This window comes from Bombina bombina, chromosome 2 (assembly GCF_027579735.1).
Source record: "Bombina bombina isolate aBomBom1 chromosome 2, aBomBom1.pri, whole genome shotgun sequence".
NCBI classification, from domain to species: Eukaryota; Metazoa; Chordata; class Amphibia; order Anura; family Bombinatoridae; genus Bombina; species Bombina bombina.
Window position 1 is genome coordinate 1,313,597,983 of NC_069500.1, and position 17,422 is coordinate 1,313,615,404.

Consider the following 17,422-nt stretch of genomic DNA (forward strand, 5'->3'; position numbering starts at 1 on the left):
TTCAAATGTGGGTGGTGCTAGGCAGGCTACTGTTCCTTTTGTTGATATTTCCCTTTTTAAGGATCAGATGAACCAAAAACATCAAGGTTTCTTCAAGAGAGGCTTTCAGCTGGCAGGCTACATGTTTCGTCCAACTGTTAGTGTAGCCTGCATATTTGCAACTCTGTAGAATATTGATTTAAGCTAGAAAGCCTGTTGTGAGTCTTATTTCTCCTTTTTCTGTCTTGTATCACAAGAAGATTCTGAGACTTCCTGACATTCAAGCCTTTTTTCAATGCTTGGTTAGGAAAAGACCATTTATCAGGCCTGCTTCCCCTCCGTTGAACTTTAACCTGGTTTGAGGGTTCTCCAGGCTCAGCTGTTTGAACCGATGTATTCAGCTGTTCTCTTGGAAGGTTCTTTTTCTCAGCCATAAAAGTATCTAAGCTTTTGGCTTTTCCTTGTGATTCTCCTTTTGTGATTTCTCATAAAGATAAAGCAGTTTTAAGAAAAAACTACTATTTCTTTCCTAAGGTTGTTTCTTCTGAAAACGTCAATCGGGAAATTGTAGTCATATCTGTGTCCAGCTCCAAAAAAAGAAAAATGCTAAAGAGAAATTAATGAATTAAAGAATTCAGATTTCTTCTTCCTTGTGTATCCATTTCACAGGTCCCCTCTAAATCATCTTTACAAGCATTCGCCAAATTCTACCATTTAAACAGGATTGCCTTTGGAGGCTGCTTTGGTTATAAAGTTCTGCAGGCCGCAATGCCCCGTGTAGGACCTCTACCTTTCTTTTAAAGAATGTTTTTCCTGCCTGATTTCATGTTGGTTTTGTGGACTTCACATTTTGGGTTTAGGATCTCACATGTGATGGCTCATGGACTCTCACCATCTTATGAAAAGAAAAAAAAAGTAATGCTAACCTGAAATTCATTTCTTTCATGATGTGGTCCACCCTTTGTTTTTCCAGCAGTACTAGGTTGCACTTCTTACCCTGTTTTTCCTTTTCTACTTTTTCTCCTCCTTATGTATGACTAAGGAATCAGGAGAAAGTGGGAGGGGAAACATCTGTGTTGTGGGATGTTTTGCCTCATCCTGTAGGACTGGACTTAATCCCACATGGACTATCACCATCATGAAAGAAATAACTTTACTAGGTAAGCATAACATTTGTTTTACCTAAAAGTTGAAACTTTTAGAAAGGTCAGTCAAGCACTAACAAGGATAGGTGGTTCATTTACCCTAAGTGCATTTATCATTGTACATGGCAATTATTTTAAGTCTCCAAAGTTCTGCATTATGGTCCATTTATTCTACTGTCCTATAGAGCTACGTTGGCTTTCCCCCTTCATAGTTAGTCTGCTCACCATCCTATGAATAATTGTGCAGCCCATAGAGCTTTTGTTTCCCTCCCATAGCAGTAGGTTGTTATTTAGGCTGCTAAACAATTGGAGTGGTGGGTAGAGGATTATGCAAAATGCTGTCTGTGTAGTCTTCCCTTCCCCTCTGATCTTTTCTGTGGAAACTGCTCTTATTTTAGGTGTAGTAGCAGCTTTGTAAACTCATTTTTTTTATATTTTTTCCTATAATCTTTTTTTTTTTTTATTTTTTTATTTTTTTTCTCTTTAAAGGTACATTATAGTGGGAAAATTTGTAAGAGCATGTAAGTTTTTAACTCTAACGACTCTACAGTGATGTGTTTTAACCCCTACATAGAGTTTATGTACCGCAATGCTGGTCCCAAGCATAAGCTGTTGGTCTCCCAATCAGCAATGGTAGTAATACAGCTGGATTGTGCAATTACCTCTGCTAGTTGGATCATGGGTTGTCGGCTTGGGACCAGCAATGCTTTGCAGCTCATGAGCTATAATTTAACCACTTTGCATAGTAACAAGTATCTAAATTACATGATCTAACAAATTACAGCATATCATCATTTTCCCAATTTAATGGCCCTTTAAGATTTTAGCAAGTAATTTTTATTGTTTCAAATAGCATATGTATTACTGTGTATTTAGTGTACAAATAAAGTAGTCACAGGTTGCAGCTCCCAAGATGGCATGTAGATTAAACTTTATCTGTGCTCGGCTGCTTACAGATTTTTTTTTATTTTTTTATTTTTTGTTCTAATCATATTTTTTCCTGTTTACAGGAAAATGACATCTGTTTGGGCTGGGAAAAGGGGGCTTGTAAGAAATGGGGCAAAGGAAAGAAGAAGACCTCAGACCTGTCTTTGGAAGAAATGAAGAAACAAGCTGCAGTTCAATGTCTACTTTCAGCTTCTGATGAGGTAAGGTGGCTTAGCTCTTGTTTACTTGTTTTTGCAAAGATTGGGTAAATGGTTTACATGTATGGGTGATAACATCCAAGAGTCATGGAGTCTGTAAAAAAAAATATTTCTGGTTCATATTAATAATAATATTTCTCCAACATAGGTGTGTCCGGTCCACGGCGTCATCCTTACTTGTGGGATATTCTCCTCCCCAACAGGAAATGGCAAAGAGCCCAGCAAAGCTGGTCACATGATCCCTCCTAGGCTCCGCCTACCCCAGTCATTCTCTTTGCCGTTGCACAGGCAACATCTCCACGGAGATGGCTAAGAGTTTTTTGGTGTTTAAATGTAGTTTTTATTCTTCAATCAAGTGTTTGTTATTTTAAAATAGTGCTGGTATGTACTATTTACTCTGAAACAGAAAAGAGAAGAAGATTTCTGTTTGTAAGAGGAAGATGATTTTAGCAAACGTTACTAAAATCGATTGCTGTTTCCACACAGGACTGTTGAGATGAAGTAACTTCAGTTGGGGGAAGCAGTTGGCAGACTTTTCTGCCTGAGGTATGACTGGCCACATTTCTAACACGACTTGGTAATGCTGGAAGGCTGTCATTTTCCCTATTGGGACCGGTAAGCCATTTTCTTAGATTAAGTAAAATAATAAAGGCTTTATAAGGGCTTAAAAAACTGGTAGACATTTTTCTGGGCTAAAACGATTACTTTGCTACGCATATTTGACAGATTATAGCTCTTTATAGTTATTATAATCTTGGGGATTGTTGTTAAAAAACGGCAGGCACTGTATGGACACCTTTTTCAGATGGGGGCCTTCTCTAGTCATAGGCAGAGCCTCATTTTCGCGCCACTAATGCGCAGTTGTTTTTGGAAGGCAAGGCATGCAGATGCATGTGTGAGGAGCTAAGATCCACTGAAAAAGCTTATAGAAGGCGTCATTTGGTATCGTATTCCCCTCTGGGCTTGGTTGGGTCTCAGCAAAGCAGATTCCTGGGACTGTATAGGGGTTAAATGTAAAAACGGCTCCGGTTCCGTTATTTTAAGGGTTAAAGCTTTCAAATTTGGTGTGCAATACTTTTAAGGCTTTAAGACACTGTGGTGAAATTTTGGTGAATTTTGAAAAATTGCTTCATACTTTTTCGCATATTCAGTAATAAAGTGTGTTCTGTTTAAAATTTAAAGTGACAGTAACGGTTTTATTTTAAAACGTTTTTTGTGCTTTGTTGACAAGTTTAAGCCTGTTTAACATGTCTGAACCATCAGATAAACGATGTTCTATATGTATGAAAGCCAATGTGTCTCCCCATTTAAATATATGTGATAATTGTGACATGGTGTCCAAACAAAGTAGGGACAATGATGCCACAGATAATAATAGTGCCCAAGATGATTCTTCAGATGAGGGGAGTAAGCATGGTACTGCATCACCCCCTTCTGTGTCTACACCAGTTTTGCCCACACAAGAGGCCCCTAGTACATCTAGTGCGCCAATACTTATTACTATGCAACAATTAACGGCTGTTATGGATAATTCTATTGCAAATATTTTATCTAAAATGCCTACTTATCAAAGAAAGCGCGATTGCTCTGTTTTAAACACTGAAGAGCAAGAGGACGCTGATGATAACGTTTCTGACATACCCTCACACCAATCTGAAGGGGCCAGGAGGGAGGTTTTGTCTGAGGGAGAAATTTCAGATTCAGGAAAAATTTCTCAACAAGCTGAACCTGATGTTGTAACATTTAAATTTAAATTAGAACATCTCCGCGCACTGCTTAAGGAGGTATTATCTACTCTGGATGATTGTGACAATCTGGTCATTCCAGAGAAATTATGTAAGATGGACAAGTTCCTAGAGGTTCCGGTGCCCCCCGATGTTTTTCCTATACCCAAGCGGGTGGCGGACATAGTAAACAAGGAATGGGAAAGGCCCGGCATACCTTTTGTTCCTCCCCCTATATTTAAGAAATTATTTCCTATAGTCGACCCCAGAAAGGACTTATGGCAGACAGTCCCTAAGGTCGAGGGGGTGGTCTCTACTCTAAACAAACGCACTACTATTCCCATAGAAGATAGTTGTGCTTTTAAAGATCCTATGGATAAAAAATTAGAGGGTTTGCTTAAAAAAATGTTTGTTCAGCAAGGTTACCTTCTTCAACCAATTTCATGCATTGTTCCTGTCACTACGGCAGCGTGTTTCTGGTTCGAAGAACTAGAAAAGTCGCTCAATAAAGAATCTTCGTATGAGGAGGTTATGGACACTTAAATTGGCTAACTCTTTTATTCTGTATGCCGCTTTGCAATTAGCGAGATTAGCGGCGAAAAATTCAGGGTTTGCTATCGTGGCGCGCAGAGCGCTCTGGCTAAAGTCTTGGTCAGCGGATGTGTCTTCCAAGACAAAATTGCTTAACATCCCTTTCAAGGGCAAAACACTGTTTGGTCCTGATTTGAAAGAGATTATTTCAGACATCACCGGAGGAAAGGGCCACGCCCTTCCTCAGGATAGGTCTTTTAAGGCTAGAAATAAGCCTAATTTTCGTCCCTTTCGCAGAAACGGACCAGCCTCTACTTCTACATCCTCTAAGCAAGAGGGTAATACTTCTCAACCCAAACCAGCCTGGAGACCGATGCAAGGCTGGAACAAGGGTAAGCAGGCCAAGAAGCCTGCCACTGCTACCAAAACAGCATGAAGGGATGGCCCCCGATCCGGGACCGGATCTAGTGGGGGGCAGACTTTCTCTCTTTGCTCAGGCCTGGGCAAGAGATGTTCAGGATCCTTGGGCACTAGAAATAGTTTCTCAAGGTTATCTCCTGGAATTCAAGGAACTACCCCCAAGGGGAAGGTTCCACAGGTCTCAATTATCTTCAAACCAAATAAAAAGACAGGCATTCTTACATTGTGTAGAAGACCTGTTAAAGATGGGAGTAATTCATCCAGTTCCAATAAGAGAACAAGGGATGGGGTTTTACTCCAACCTGTTCATAGTTCCCAAAAAAGAGGGAACATTCAGACCAATTCTAGATCTCAAGATCCTAAACAAATTTCTCAGGGTTCCATCGTTCAAAATGGAAACCATTCGAACGATCCTTCCTACCATCCAGGAAGGTCAATTTATGACCACGGTGGATTTAAAGGATGCGTACCTACATATTCCTATCCACAAGGAACATCATCAGTTCCTAAGGTTCGCTTTTCTGGACAAGCATTACCAGTTTGTGGCACTTCCATTTGGATTAGCCACTGCTCCGAGAATTTTCACAAAGGTACTAGGGTCCCTTCTAGCGGTTCTAAGACCAAGGGGCATTGCAGTAGTACCGTACTGGGACGACATCCTGATTCAAGCGTCGTCTCTGTCAAAAGCAAAGGCTCATACGGACATCGTCCTAGCCTTTCTCAGATCTCACGGATCGAAAGTGAACATAGAAAAAAGTTCTCTATCCCCGTCAACAAGAGTTCCCTTCTTGGGAACAATAATAGACTCCTTAGAAATGAAGATTTTTCTGACAGAGGTCAGAAAATCAAAACTTCTAAGTTCTTGTCAAGTACTTCTTTCTGTTCTTCGTCCTTCCATAGCGCAGTGCATGGAAGTAATAGGATTGATGGTTGCAGCAATGGACATAGTTCCTTTTGCAAGAATTCATCTAAGACCATTACAACTGTGCATGCTCAGACAGTGGAATGGGGATTACACAGACTTGTCTCCGACGATTCAAGTAGATCAAAGGACCAGAGATTCACTCCGTTGGTGGCTGATCCTGGACAACCTGTCACAGGGAATGAGCTTCTGCAGACCAGAGTGGGTCATTGTCACGACCGATGCCAGTCTGGTGGGCTGGGGCGCGGTCTGGGAACCCCTGAAAGCTCAGGGTCTATGGTCTCGGGAAGAATCTCTTCGCTGGAACTGAGAGCGATATTCAATGCTCTCAAAGCTTGGCCTCATCTAGCAAAGGCCAAATTCATAAGGTTTCAATCAGACAACATGACGACAGTTGCATATATCAACCATCAGGGGGGAACAAGGAGTTCCCTGGCAATGGAGGAAGTGACCAAGATAATTCAATGGGCGGAGGATCACTCCTGCCACTTGTCTGCAATCCACATCCCAGGAGTGGAAAATTGGGAAGCGGATTTTCTGAGTCGTCAGACATTCCATCCGGGGGAGTGGGAACTCCATCCGGAAATCTTTGCCCAAATAACTCGATTATGGGGCATTCCAGACATGGATCTGATGGCCTCTCGTCAGAACTTCAAGGTTCCTTGTTACGGGTCCAGATCCAGGGATCCCAAGGCGACTCTAGTAGATGCACTGGTAGCACCTTGGACCTTCAACCTAGCTTATGTATTCCCACCGTTTCCTCTCATTCCCAGGCTGGTAGCCAGGATCAATCAGGAGAGGGCTTCGGTGATCTTGATAGCTCCTGCGTGGCCACGCAGGACTTGGTATGCAGACTTGGTGAATATGTCATCGGCTCCACCATGGAAGCTACCTTTGAGACAGGACCTTCTTGTTCAAGGTCCATTCGAACATCCGAATCTGGTTTCCCTTCAACTGACTGCTTGGAGCGTTATCTGTTTTACTTCACAAAAGGCTGGCAGCTGTGCCAGACGTTCAAGCGTTTGTTCATGCTCTGGTTAGAATCAAGCCTGTTTACAGACCTTCGACTCCTCCCTGGAGTCTTAATCTAGTTCTTTCAGTTCTTCAAGGGGTTCCGTTTGAACCCTTACATTCCGTAGATATTAAGTTATTATCTTGGAAAGTTTTGTTTTTGGTTGCAATTTCTTCTGCTAGAAGAGTTTCTGAGTTATCTGCTCTGCAGTGTTCTCCGCCCTATCTGGTGTTCCATGCAGATAAGGTGGTTTTGCGTACTAAGCCTGGTTTTCTTCCGAAAGTTGTTTCCAACAAGAATATTAACCAGGAGATAGTTGTACCTTCTTTGTGTCCGAATCCAGTTTCAAAGAAGGAACGTTTGTTACACAATTTGGACGTGGTCCGTGCTCTTAAATCCTATTTAGAGGCCACTAAAGATTTCAGACAAACATCTTCTTTGTTTGTTGTTTATTCTGGTAAAAGGAGAGGTCAAAAGGCAACTTCTACCTCTCTTTCTTTTTGGCTTAAAAGCATTATCCGATTGGCTTATGAGACTGCCGGACGGCAGCCTCCTGAAAGAATCACAGCTCATTCCACTAGGGCTGTGGCTTCCACATGGGCCTTCAAGAACGAGGCTTCTGTTGACCAGATATGTAAGGCAGCAACTTGGTCTTCACTGCACACTTTTGCCAAATTTTACAAATTTGATACTTTTGCTTCTTCAGAGGCTATTTTTGGGAGAAAGGTTTTGCAAGCCGTGGTGCCTTCCATTTAGGTGACCTGATTTGCTCCCTCCCTTCATCCGTGTCCTAAAGCTTTGGTATTGGTTCCCACAAGTAAGGATGACGCCGTGGACCGGACACACCTATGTTGGAGAAAACAGAATTTATGCTTACCTGATAAATTACTTTCTCCAACGGTGTGTCCGGTCCACGGCCCGCCCTGGTTTTTTTGATCAGGTCTGATGAATTATTTTCTCTAACTACAGTCACCACGGTATCATATGGTTTCTCCTATGCATATTTCCTCCTGTACGTCGGTCGAATGACGGGTAGGCGGAGCCTAGGAGGGATCATGTGACCAGCTTTGCTGGGCTCTTTGCCATTTCCTGTTGGGGAGGAGAATATCCCACAAGTAACACACAAGGACACACCGTTGGAGAAAGTAATTTATCAGGTAAGCATAAATTCTGTTATTTCTTTTTGTGGACACCGTTCTCTAGTCCTTGAAGTACTTTGTGTCCCTCATTCCTTGATCTACTACTCTCAAGGATTAATTTTATAAATAGCTACCCGTTTTATTTGTGTTCCTTAATAATATTCATGTCTGATACAAATGACTTTCATCATTGTCAACATTGAAGATTCCTTTTTTTTTTTTTTTTTTCCTTTTATTTTCCCCTGATAAACCTAAAGATTTCTCTTAGCATGAATACCAGTGAGGTGTCAAGACTGTCAAAACTTAGAGCAACCACTATAGGGACATAAACGTGTTTTAAAAATAACAGTTGGTAACCATGCTAGCAGTTGTGTAATTGCATGCACGAATATGTGTTCTCCACAGGACCTTATTTATTAATAATCAACAGAGTACAATGTTGTAAATACAGAACAAAGTAGGGCATTTCAGTTTACAGATCTCAGTAGGCTGTTACATCCTTGCATAGGTCTATTATCAAGTAAGAAACATACTATGCAACAACTCAGACCTGTATGAGTAAGTAAACTATATTGATACACACTTCCAGCTGATCATAGGTTGTTTCTCTAGTGTAGAAATAAAACGGGGGAGGTGAAACTTCCCTGCCCAGCCACCAATCCCTTCTCTCAATATGTTGCTATTGAGGTAAGCTCAAGCGACTGAGCTTTTTTTTCTTTTCTTTTAAGAGTACACCAACCTGCAGATTTTACTGACCACCTGGCTAAAAAAAATACATTTGTTAAATTCTGCAACTAAATTGTGCTTTGGATATAATAAATTGTTATGCCACCCGGCTGGCATTTTTTTTTTCTTTGAGAACACAGATTTTCTGCTGTTTCCCAAAGTGGAAGACTTGACATTGCCCAGAGCGCTGCTCATTTTAACATTACAAATATTTGGGAGCCAATTCACCGGGCCATAGAGATAGAGCTGCTTGTGTTTCCCACTCTTTCCTCCTTTTTTTTACTCTTTGTTCCTAACTTGACTTTCCTTCTTTGGGGCTGCATGCTGCCTCTCTCTAGCCTTTTACTGGTCTTTTACCAGTCTAATTGGATTGGGCAGGGCACTGATGGACTTTTTTTTTTTTTTTAGGGAATGTAAACATTATTTCTCTTAAGTGTATCCAGTCCACGGATCATCCATTACTTATGGAATATATTCTCCTTCCCAACAGGAAGTTGCAAGAGTCCACCCACAGCAAAGCTGCTATATAGCTTCTCCCCTAACTGCCATATTCAGTCATTCTCTTGCAAGCCTCAACATAGATAGGTCATGAGAGTCTGTGGTGATTTATACTTAGTTTATTCTTCAATCAAAAGTTTGTTATTTTTAAATGGCACCGGAGTGTGCTGTTTTTCTCAGGCAGTATTTGGAAGAAGAATCTGCCTGCGTTTTTCTATGATCTTAGCAGACGTAACTGAGATCCATTGGCTGTTCTCACACATTCTGAGGAGTGAGGTACTTCAGAGGGGGAATGGCGTGCAGGTTTTCCTGCAGACAAGGTATGTGCAGTAAAATATTTTTCTAGGAATGGAATTGACTAAGTAAATACTGCTGATACCGAAGTAATGTAAGTAAAGCCTTAAATGCAGCGATAGCGACTGGTATCAGGCTTATTAATAGAGATACATACTCTTATAAAAATGTGTTTTAAAACGTTTGCTGGCATGTTTAATCGTTTTTTTTTACGTACATTGGTGATAACACTGTAATGTTGGTATAGCCTTAAATGCAGTAAAAGCGACTGGTATCAGGCTTATTAATAGAGATACATACTCTTGTAAAAATGTGTTTTAAAACGTTTGCTGGCATGTTTAATCGTTTTTAACATATGTTTGGTGATAAAACTTATTGGGGCCTAAGTTTTTTCCACATGGCTGGCTTAAATTTTGCATAGAAACAGTTAACTGAAGCTTCCCACTGTTGTAATATGAGTGGGAGGGGCCTAATTTAGCGCTTTTTTGCGCAGTTAAAATTACAAAATGAATTATCCAGATTCCCTCAGCAGTCCCATGAATACTACAGGACATTTCTAAAGGGCTAAAAAGACTTCCAAAATCGTTTATAGGGAAGGTAATCCACAGCTCTGCTGTGGCAGTTTTGTTGTGTCTGTTTTTAAAAACGTCTATGTCGTTTTTTTTTTTTTAATCTTTTTTTGCATGAAGGGGTTAATCATCCATTTTCAAGTGGGTGCAATGCTCTGTTACCTTATTACATGTACTGTAAAAATTTCGTTTGTTTTACTGCCTTTTTTCACTGTTTTTCAAATTTTGACAAAATTTGTTTCTCTTAAAGGCACAGTAGCGTTTTATATATTTGCTTAAGTGTTTTCCAAGCTTATTAGTCTCATTATTAGTCTGTTCTAACATGTCTGACATAGAGGAAGCTCTGTGTTCATTATGTTTTAAAGCCATGGTGGAACCCCATCTTAGAATGTGTACCAGATGTACTGATTTCATGTTAAACGATAAAGATCATTTTTTGTCTTTAAAAACATTATCACCAGAGGATTCTGTCGTGGGGGTAGTTATGCCGACTAACTCTCCCCACGTGTCAGACCTTTTGACTCCCGCTTTAGGGACTCACGCTCAAATGGTGCCAAGTACATCAAGGGCGTCCATAGCGTTTATTTTACAAGACATGGCAAAGGTGGTGAATAATACTCTAGCAGCAGTATTAGTCAGACTAGCTGAAATTAAAGGAAAGCAGATAGCTCTGGGGGTTACAGAGCATACAGACGCTTTAAGAACCATGTATGATACTACCTCACAATATGCTTAGTCTGTGGGTGATTTTTTTGACTCGGGGAAGATGATTTACCCTGATTCTGATATTTCTACATTTAAAATTTATGCTTGAGAACCTCCACTTGTTGCTCAGGGAGGCTTTGGCTGCTCTGAATGAATGTGTACAATCGCAGGGCCAGAGAAATTGTGTAGACTGGATAAATAATATGCAGTGCCGGTGTGTACTGACGTTTTTCCAATACCTAAAGAGGTTTACTAAAAAAAAATTTTTTTAATAAGGAATGGGATAGACCAGGTGTGCCGTTCTCTTCCCCTCCTATTTTTTAGAAGAATGTTTTCTAATAGTTACCACCACACGGGACTTCTGGCAGACAGTTCCTAAGGTGGAGAGAAGAGTTTCGACTCTAGCTAAGCGTACCACTACCTCTGGCGAGGACAGTTGTGCTTTTTAGATCCAATGGATAAAAAATGTTTATTCAACAGGGTTTTATCCTGCAGCCCCTTGCATACATTGCTTCTGTCACTGCTGCTGCGGCGTTCTGGGTTGAGTCTCTTGATGAGGCTTTACAGTTAGCGACTCCATTGGATGAATATATTTGACAAGCTTATGCTAGCCAATTCCTTGTTTTCTAATGCCTTTGTTCATTTGACTAGACTAACGGCTAAGAATTCTGTTTTTTACTATACTGGCGCGCAGAGCGCTATGGCTTATATCATGGTCAGCTGTCGTGACTTTAATAAATAAGCTACTTAACTTCCCTTCAAGGGGCAGACCCTATTTGGGCCTGGTTTGAAGGAGATTATTGCTTATATCACTGGAGGAAAAGGTCATGCCCTTCCTCAGGATAGGAATCAAGGGCCAAAAAAGGTCTAATTTTCGTGCATTTTAAAACTTCAGGGCAGGTGTGGCATCCACTTCCTCTAAGGCAAAACAAGAGGGAATTTTTGCTCAGTCCAAGGCGGTCTGGAGACAATTGGACCTGGAACAAAGATAAGCAGGCCAAGGAGCCTGCTGCTGCCTCTAAGGCAGCATGAAGGAACGGACCCCTATCCGGTAACGGATCCTATAGGGGGCAGACTTTCATTCTTTGCCCGGGCGTGGGCAAGAGATGCCCAGGATCCCTAGGCATTGGAATTTATATCCCATAGATATCTTCTGGATTTCAAAGATTCCCCCCCCCCCAAAAAAAAGGGGGAGATTTCGCCTTTCACAATTATCTGCAAACCAGATAAAGAAGGAGGCATTCTTACATTGTGTACGAGATCCATCCAGTTCCAAGAGAGGAACAGGGACAGAGTTTTTACTCAAATCTGTTTGTGGTTCCCAAGGTGAGGGAACCTTCAGACCTATTTTGGATCTAAAGATCTTAAACAAATTCCTCAGAATTCCGTCATTTAAGATGGAAACTATTCGTACCATCTTAATTATTATCCAGGAGAGTCAATAGAGGACTACAATGGATTTGAAGGATGCTTATCCTCACATTGTGATGCATAAAGATCACCTTCGTTTTTCAGGTTTGCCTTTCTAGACAGGCATTACCAGTTTGTAGCTCTTTCCTTTGGGATATCTACAGCCCCAAGAATCTATGGAGGTTCTGGGGTTGCTTTGGCGGTCCTTAGGCCGCGGGGCATAGAAGTGGCCCCTTAGTTAGACGACATCCTGATACAGGCGTCAAACATCCAAATTGCCAAGTCTCATACGGACGTAGTACTGGCATTTCTGAGATCACATGGGTGGAAAGTGAACAAGGAAAGAGTTCTCTCCCCAATCTCAAGGGTTTCCCTCCTAGGGACTCTAATAGATTCTGTAGAAATGAAAATTTACCTGACTGAGTCCAGGTTGTCAAAGTTTCTAAATTTCTGCCATGTTTTTCATCCCATCCGCGCCCTTCGGTGGCTCAGTACATGAATGAAATCGGCTTAATAGGTAGCGGCAAGGGACATAGTACCGTTTGCACGTCTACATTTCAGACCGCTGCAACTATGCATGCTCAGTCAGAGGAACGGGGATTACACAGATTTGTCCCCCTGTTGAACCTGGACCAAGAGACCAGAGATTCTCTTCTCTGGTGACTGTCGGGTCCATCTGTCCAAGGGTATGACCTTCCGCAGGTCAGATGGGACAATTGTTACAATGGATGCCAGCCTTTTAGGTTGGGATGCAGTCTGGAACTCCCTGAAGGCTCAGGGATAGTGGACTTAGGAGGAGACCCTCCTTCTAATAAATATTCTGGAACTGGGAGTGATATTCCATGCTCTTCAGACTTGGCCTCAGTTAGCAACTCTGAGGTACATCATACTCAGTCGGACAATATACACGACTCTGGCTTACATCAGCCATCAAGGGGGAACAGAAGTTCCCTAGTGATGTTAGAAGTCTTACAATAATTCACTGGACAGAGACTCACTCTTGTCTATCAGCTATCTATATCCCAGGTGTTGAGAACTGGGAGGTGGATTTTCTAAGTCGTCAGGCTTTTCTTCTGGGGGAGTGGGATTTCCTTCGGAGGTCAAGACCAAGCAGGAGAGGGCTTTGGTGTTTTTGACAGCGCCTGCGTAGCCACGCAGGACCTGGTATGCAGATCTGGTGGACATGTCATCCTTTCCATCACAGTCTCTGCTTCTGAGACAGGTCCCTCTACCTCAGGGTCCTTTCAACCATCTAAATAGAATCAATCTGAGTTGGACTGCCTGGAGACTGAACGCTTGATGTTATCAAAGCATGGCTTCTCAGAGTCAGTCATTGATACCTTAATACAGACATAAAAGCCTGTCTCTAGGAAAATTGAACATAGATATGGTGTAAATACCTGATTGTAATGAATCCAAGGGTTACTCATTTAGTAAAGCCTGGATTCCCAGGATATTATCTTTTCTCCAAGATGTTTTTGAGAAAAGGGTTGTCAGCTAATTCCTTAAAAGGGACCGATTTTTACTCTGGCTATTTTTTTGCACCAGCGTCTGGCAGGTATTCTAGACGTTCAGGCATTTGGTCAGGCTTTGGTTAGATCCAAGCCTGTGTTTAAAACTGTTGCTCCACCATGGAGCTTTAACCTGGTTCTTAAGGCTCTTCAAGAAGTTCAGTTTGAACCTTTTTTGTTCCATAGATATCAATCTTTATCTTAGAAAGTTCCTTTTGGGTAGCTATTTCCTCGACTCGTAGAGTCTCCAAGTTATCTGTTACAATGTGATTCTCCTTATCTGGTCCTTCGTACGGATAAGGTAGTCCTGCGTACCAACCTGGGTTTTTTCCTAAGGTGGTATCTAACAAGAACATCACTCAAGAGATAGTTGTTCCATGCTTGTATCCTAATCCTTCCTCAAAGAAGGAACGTCTATTACACAATATTGGACGTGGTTTGTGCTTGAAACTTTTACTTACAAGCTACTACAGTTTTCATCAAACGTTCACCTTGTTTGTTGTCTATTCTGGACAGAGGAGAGGTCAAAAGACTTCAGCAGCCTCTGTCTTTTTGGTTAAAAAGCATAATTCATTTAGCTTATGAGACTGCTGGACAGCAGCCTCCTGAAGGGATTGCAGCTCATTCTACTAGAGCTGTGGTTTTCACTTGGGCCTTTTTTAAATGTGGCTTCTGTTGAACAGATTTACAAGACGGAGTCTTGGTCTGCGCTTCATACTTTTTCAAATTTAACAAATTTGATACCTTGCTTCTTCGGAGGCTATTTTTGGGAGAAAGGGTGTTTTTTTTTTTTTTACAGGCAGTGGTAACTTCCGTTTAAGTACCTGCCTTGTCCCTCCCATCATCCGTGTACTTTAGCTTTGGTATTGGTATTCCATAAGTAATGGATGATCCGTGGACTGGATACACTTAACAAGAGAAAACATAATTTATGCTTACCTGATAAATTTATTTCTCTTGTAGTGTATCCAGTCCACGGCCCGCCCTGTCACTTTAAGGCAGGTAATTTTTTCATTTGAACTACAGTCACCACTGCACCCTATGGTTTTTCCTTTCTCTGCATGTTTTCGGTCGAATGACTGAATATGGCAGTTAGGGGAGGAGCTATATAGCAGCTTTGCTGTGGGTGGACTCTTGCAACTTCCTGTTGGGAAGGAGAATATATTCCATAAGTAATGGATGATCCGTGGACTGGATACACTACAAGAGAAATAAATTTATCAGGTAAGCATAAATTATGTTTTTTTTTTTTTATTTATTTATTTTTTCCCCCAAGGTATTTTCAATTGTGGTGTTTGTAGAATAACATGTCTGCAAAGTCTTAAAGGAACAGTATACACCCACACAATAGACATTACTATAAAGAAGAATATGCACAGATACTGATCTAAAAATCCAGTTTAAAATGTTTTGAAAACTTACTTGGAAGCTCTCAGTTTAGCTCTGCTGATGAGGTTAGGCTGGTGTAATATGGAGAGCAGACACCCCCCTCTTTAGGAAAATACAGATTATACAAACAGGAGCCACATAAGTCTGTAGACATCGGTATACAGTTACTACTTTGGGGGTCTGGTTAGGAGTCTGAAAGTCAACACAGTATATATATATATATATATATATATATATATATATATATATATATATATATATATATATATATATATATATATATATATATATATATATATATATATATATATATATATATATATATATATATATATATATATATATATATATATATATATATATATAATGATACAAGGAAGAAAGCGAGGACTCAGGAACTTGAAGCCAGGTGACTTTATTAGATATACAAAGTGAGTAGCACTAACACAGGTGTGCAAGGGGTGCTAGATCTGACGCGTTTCGCGCATGCTCACATGCGCTTCATCAGAGATCTAGTAGTGTTACCTGTGAGGTTATATAGAGAACATCAACCAATAGAACATAATTCACAAAAGTGAGCAGCACTGATCTTGGCACTGATCCCTATGGTAATTAAGTGGAACTACTTGCGAGTGTGAATTAACTAAGATAAGTAAATTAATAACATCAGTGAATAACAATCAAAAATATATATATATATTATCTATCTCAAAGCTATACATCTTTACAAAAACGCTCCCAGATGGGCTATATAAATGGATCACCTACAAAATATTTATGCAAATAAAATTCTAGTCCGCAATGTCCCTTTTTAATGTTTTTAAAACCAATTAACATCCTTTTTGCTGCAGTTCTTTTTCAATAGACAAATTCCACCTTGCCTTATTTGGAGAAGCCAATCTGGGCTTTAGTCTGCAAACAACAATTCTAACCACTGTCATAAAAGTAGCATAAAGTGGAGGGTGCATTTCAAATTCTAAGGATTAGAAATAGCTCTATATCCAGAGGTAAATTAAAAGAAAAGTGGGCAAAATAATGAAAATATATTGCAAATAATTTTATTGTATAAAAAATCTCAAGTTGTACTGTCCCTTTAAACTGGTTAAGGAATTGAGGAATATAGGTATTTAAGCCCTTATCTATTAACCTCTTGGATAAAGATCTGCAATGCATTGTTCCTGCTGTTTTGCAAGAAGTTAAATTTAATACATGGTAGCAGTTTTTTTTTTTTTTTTTTTTTTTTTTTAGTTGGAAGTGATATGGTTCACATTTACTCTATTTTAGGTGTGGGATATTACATAGCTTAGTTGGTGAAAAAGCACCACTAGGGACCCAAACTACAAAACTGCTAATGGCATGTACACATAACTGAATCAAAAATATTATATTCCAAGGACAGATAGGGCAATGAATCAATCTATATGTTTTCCAAAATACTTAATGAATAATTTAAAATGTTATAATTGGTTGATTGAGCAGTGGCGAGAGTATGTGAGGTATAACCGAGACTATGAAACCAAACCTGAAGTGTTTTGGGAAGCAGCTAAAGCTGTGTTAAGAGGCAAAGTAAAGGCGTATCTTTGTAAAATGAAAAGGAAATCTAGGACAATAGAAATCCAACTATCCCAGCATGTTAAGAATACATACAGCACATACCTTGCGGATCGCTCGACCCTTTACTGGCGGAAATACATCTCCGCTAAATCCACTCGAGATGTTTTTATTAAACAGAAAACTAGAGCAGAAACACAAAGGCAAAAAGCCCTCTATTGTGGATATGCGGGTAGATCTGCTAAATTTGTGGCGAGATTGATCAAATTTAACAACAAAAACAAGATAAATGCCATTAGAAAGGGAACCGAGAGATTCACTTGTAGCAAAGATATTGCCAGAGTTTTTTATGAGTTTTTTTCGGAACTATATGGGGCAGAAGAGCAAGAGACAACAACTGAGACTTTTTGGGGCAAATTTAAGGTTCCTAAAATCCCCTCTGAGAGCTTAGCAGAAATTAATGCTCCAATCACTATAGAGGAAATTCTGGCAGCAGGTCCTGATTGTCTGCCTTCTGAATTTTACAAGATCTTGCAGTTACATATCGCTCCATCTTTAGTTAAACTATTTAATTATTATTTTATTGAACATAATAAGTGCTCTCCTTATTTTGCAGCAGCAGTAATTACTCTAATTCCAAAAAAAAAACAAAGAACCAGAGTCGCCCGGTTCATATAGGCCTATATCAGTTTTGAATGGCGATTATAAATTGTTAACATCGATTCTTGCAAAACGTCTAAAACCGCACCTCG

The 17,422-nt window shown here is 40.3% G+C and overlaps 1 protein-coding gene across 1 annotated transcript in view; it reads left to right on the forward strand.

Annotated features, from left to right (window-relative positions):
* KIAA0232 (KIAA0232 ortholog) overlaps window positions 1–17,422 on the forward strand; it is a gene marked incomplete in the record, with an annotated part of 538,324 nt that overhangs the window by 33,933 nt on the left and 486,969 nt on the right. Inside the window, 1 exon segment of the mRNA XM_053704159.1 lies at window positions 2,135–2,272. Within this exon segment, the coding sequence (XP_053560134.1) occupies window positions 2,135–2,272 (138 nt within the window).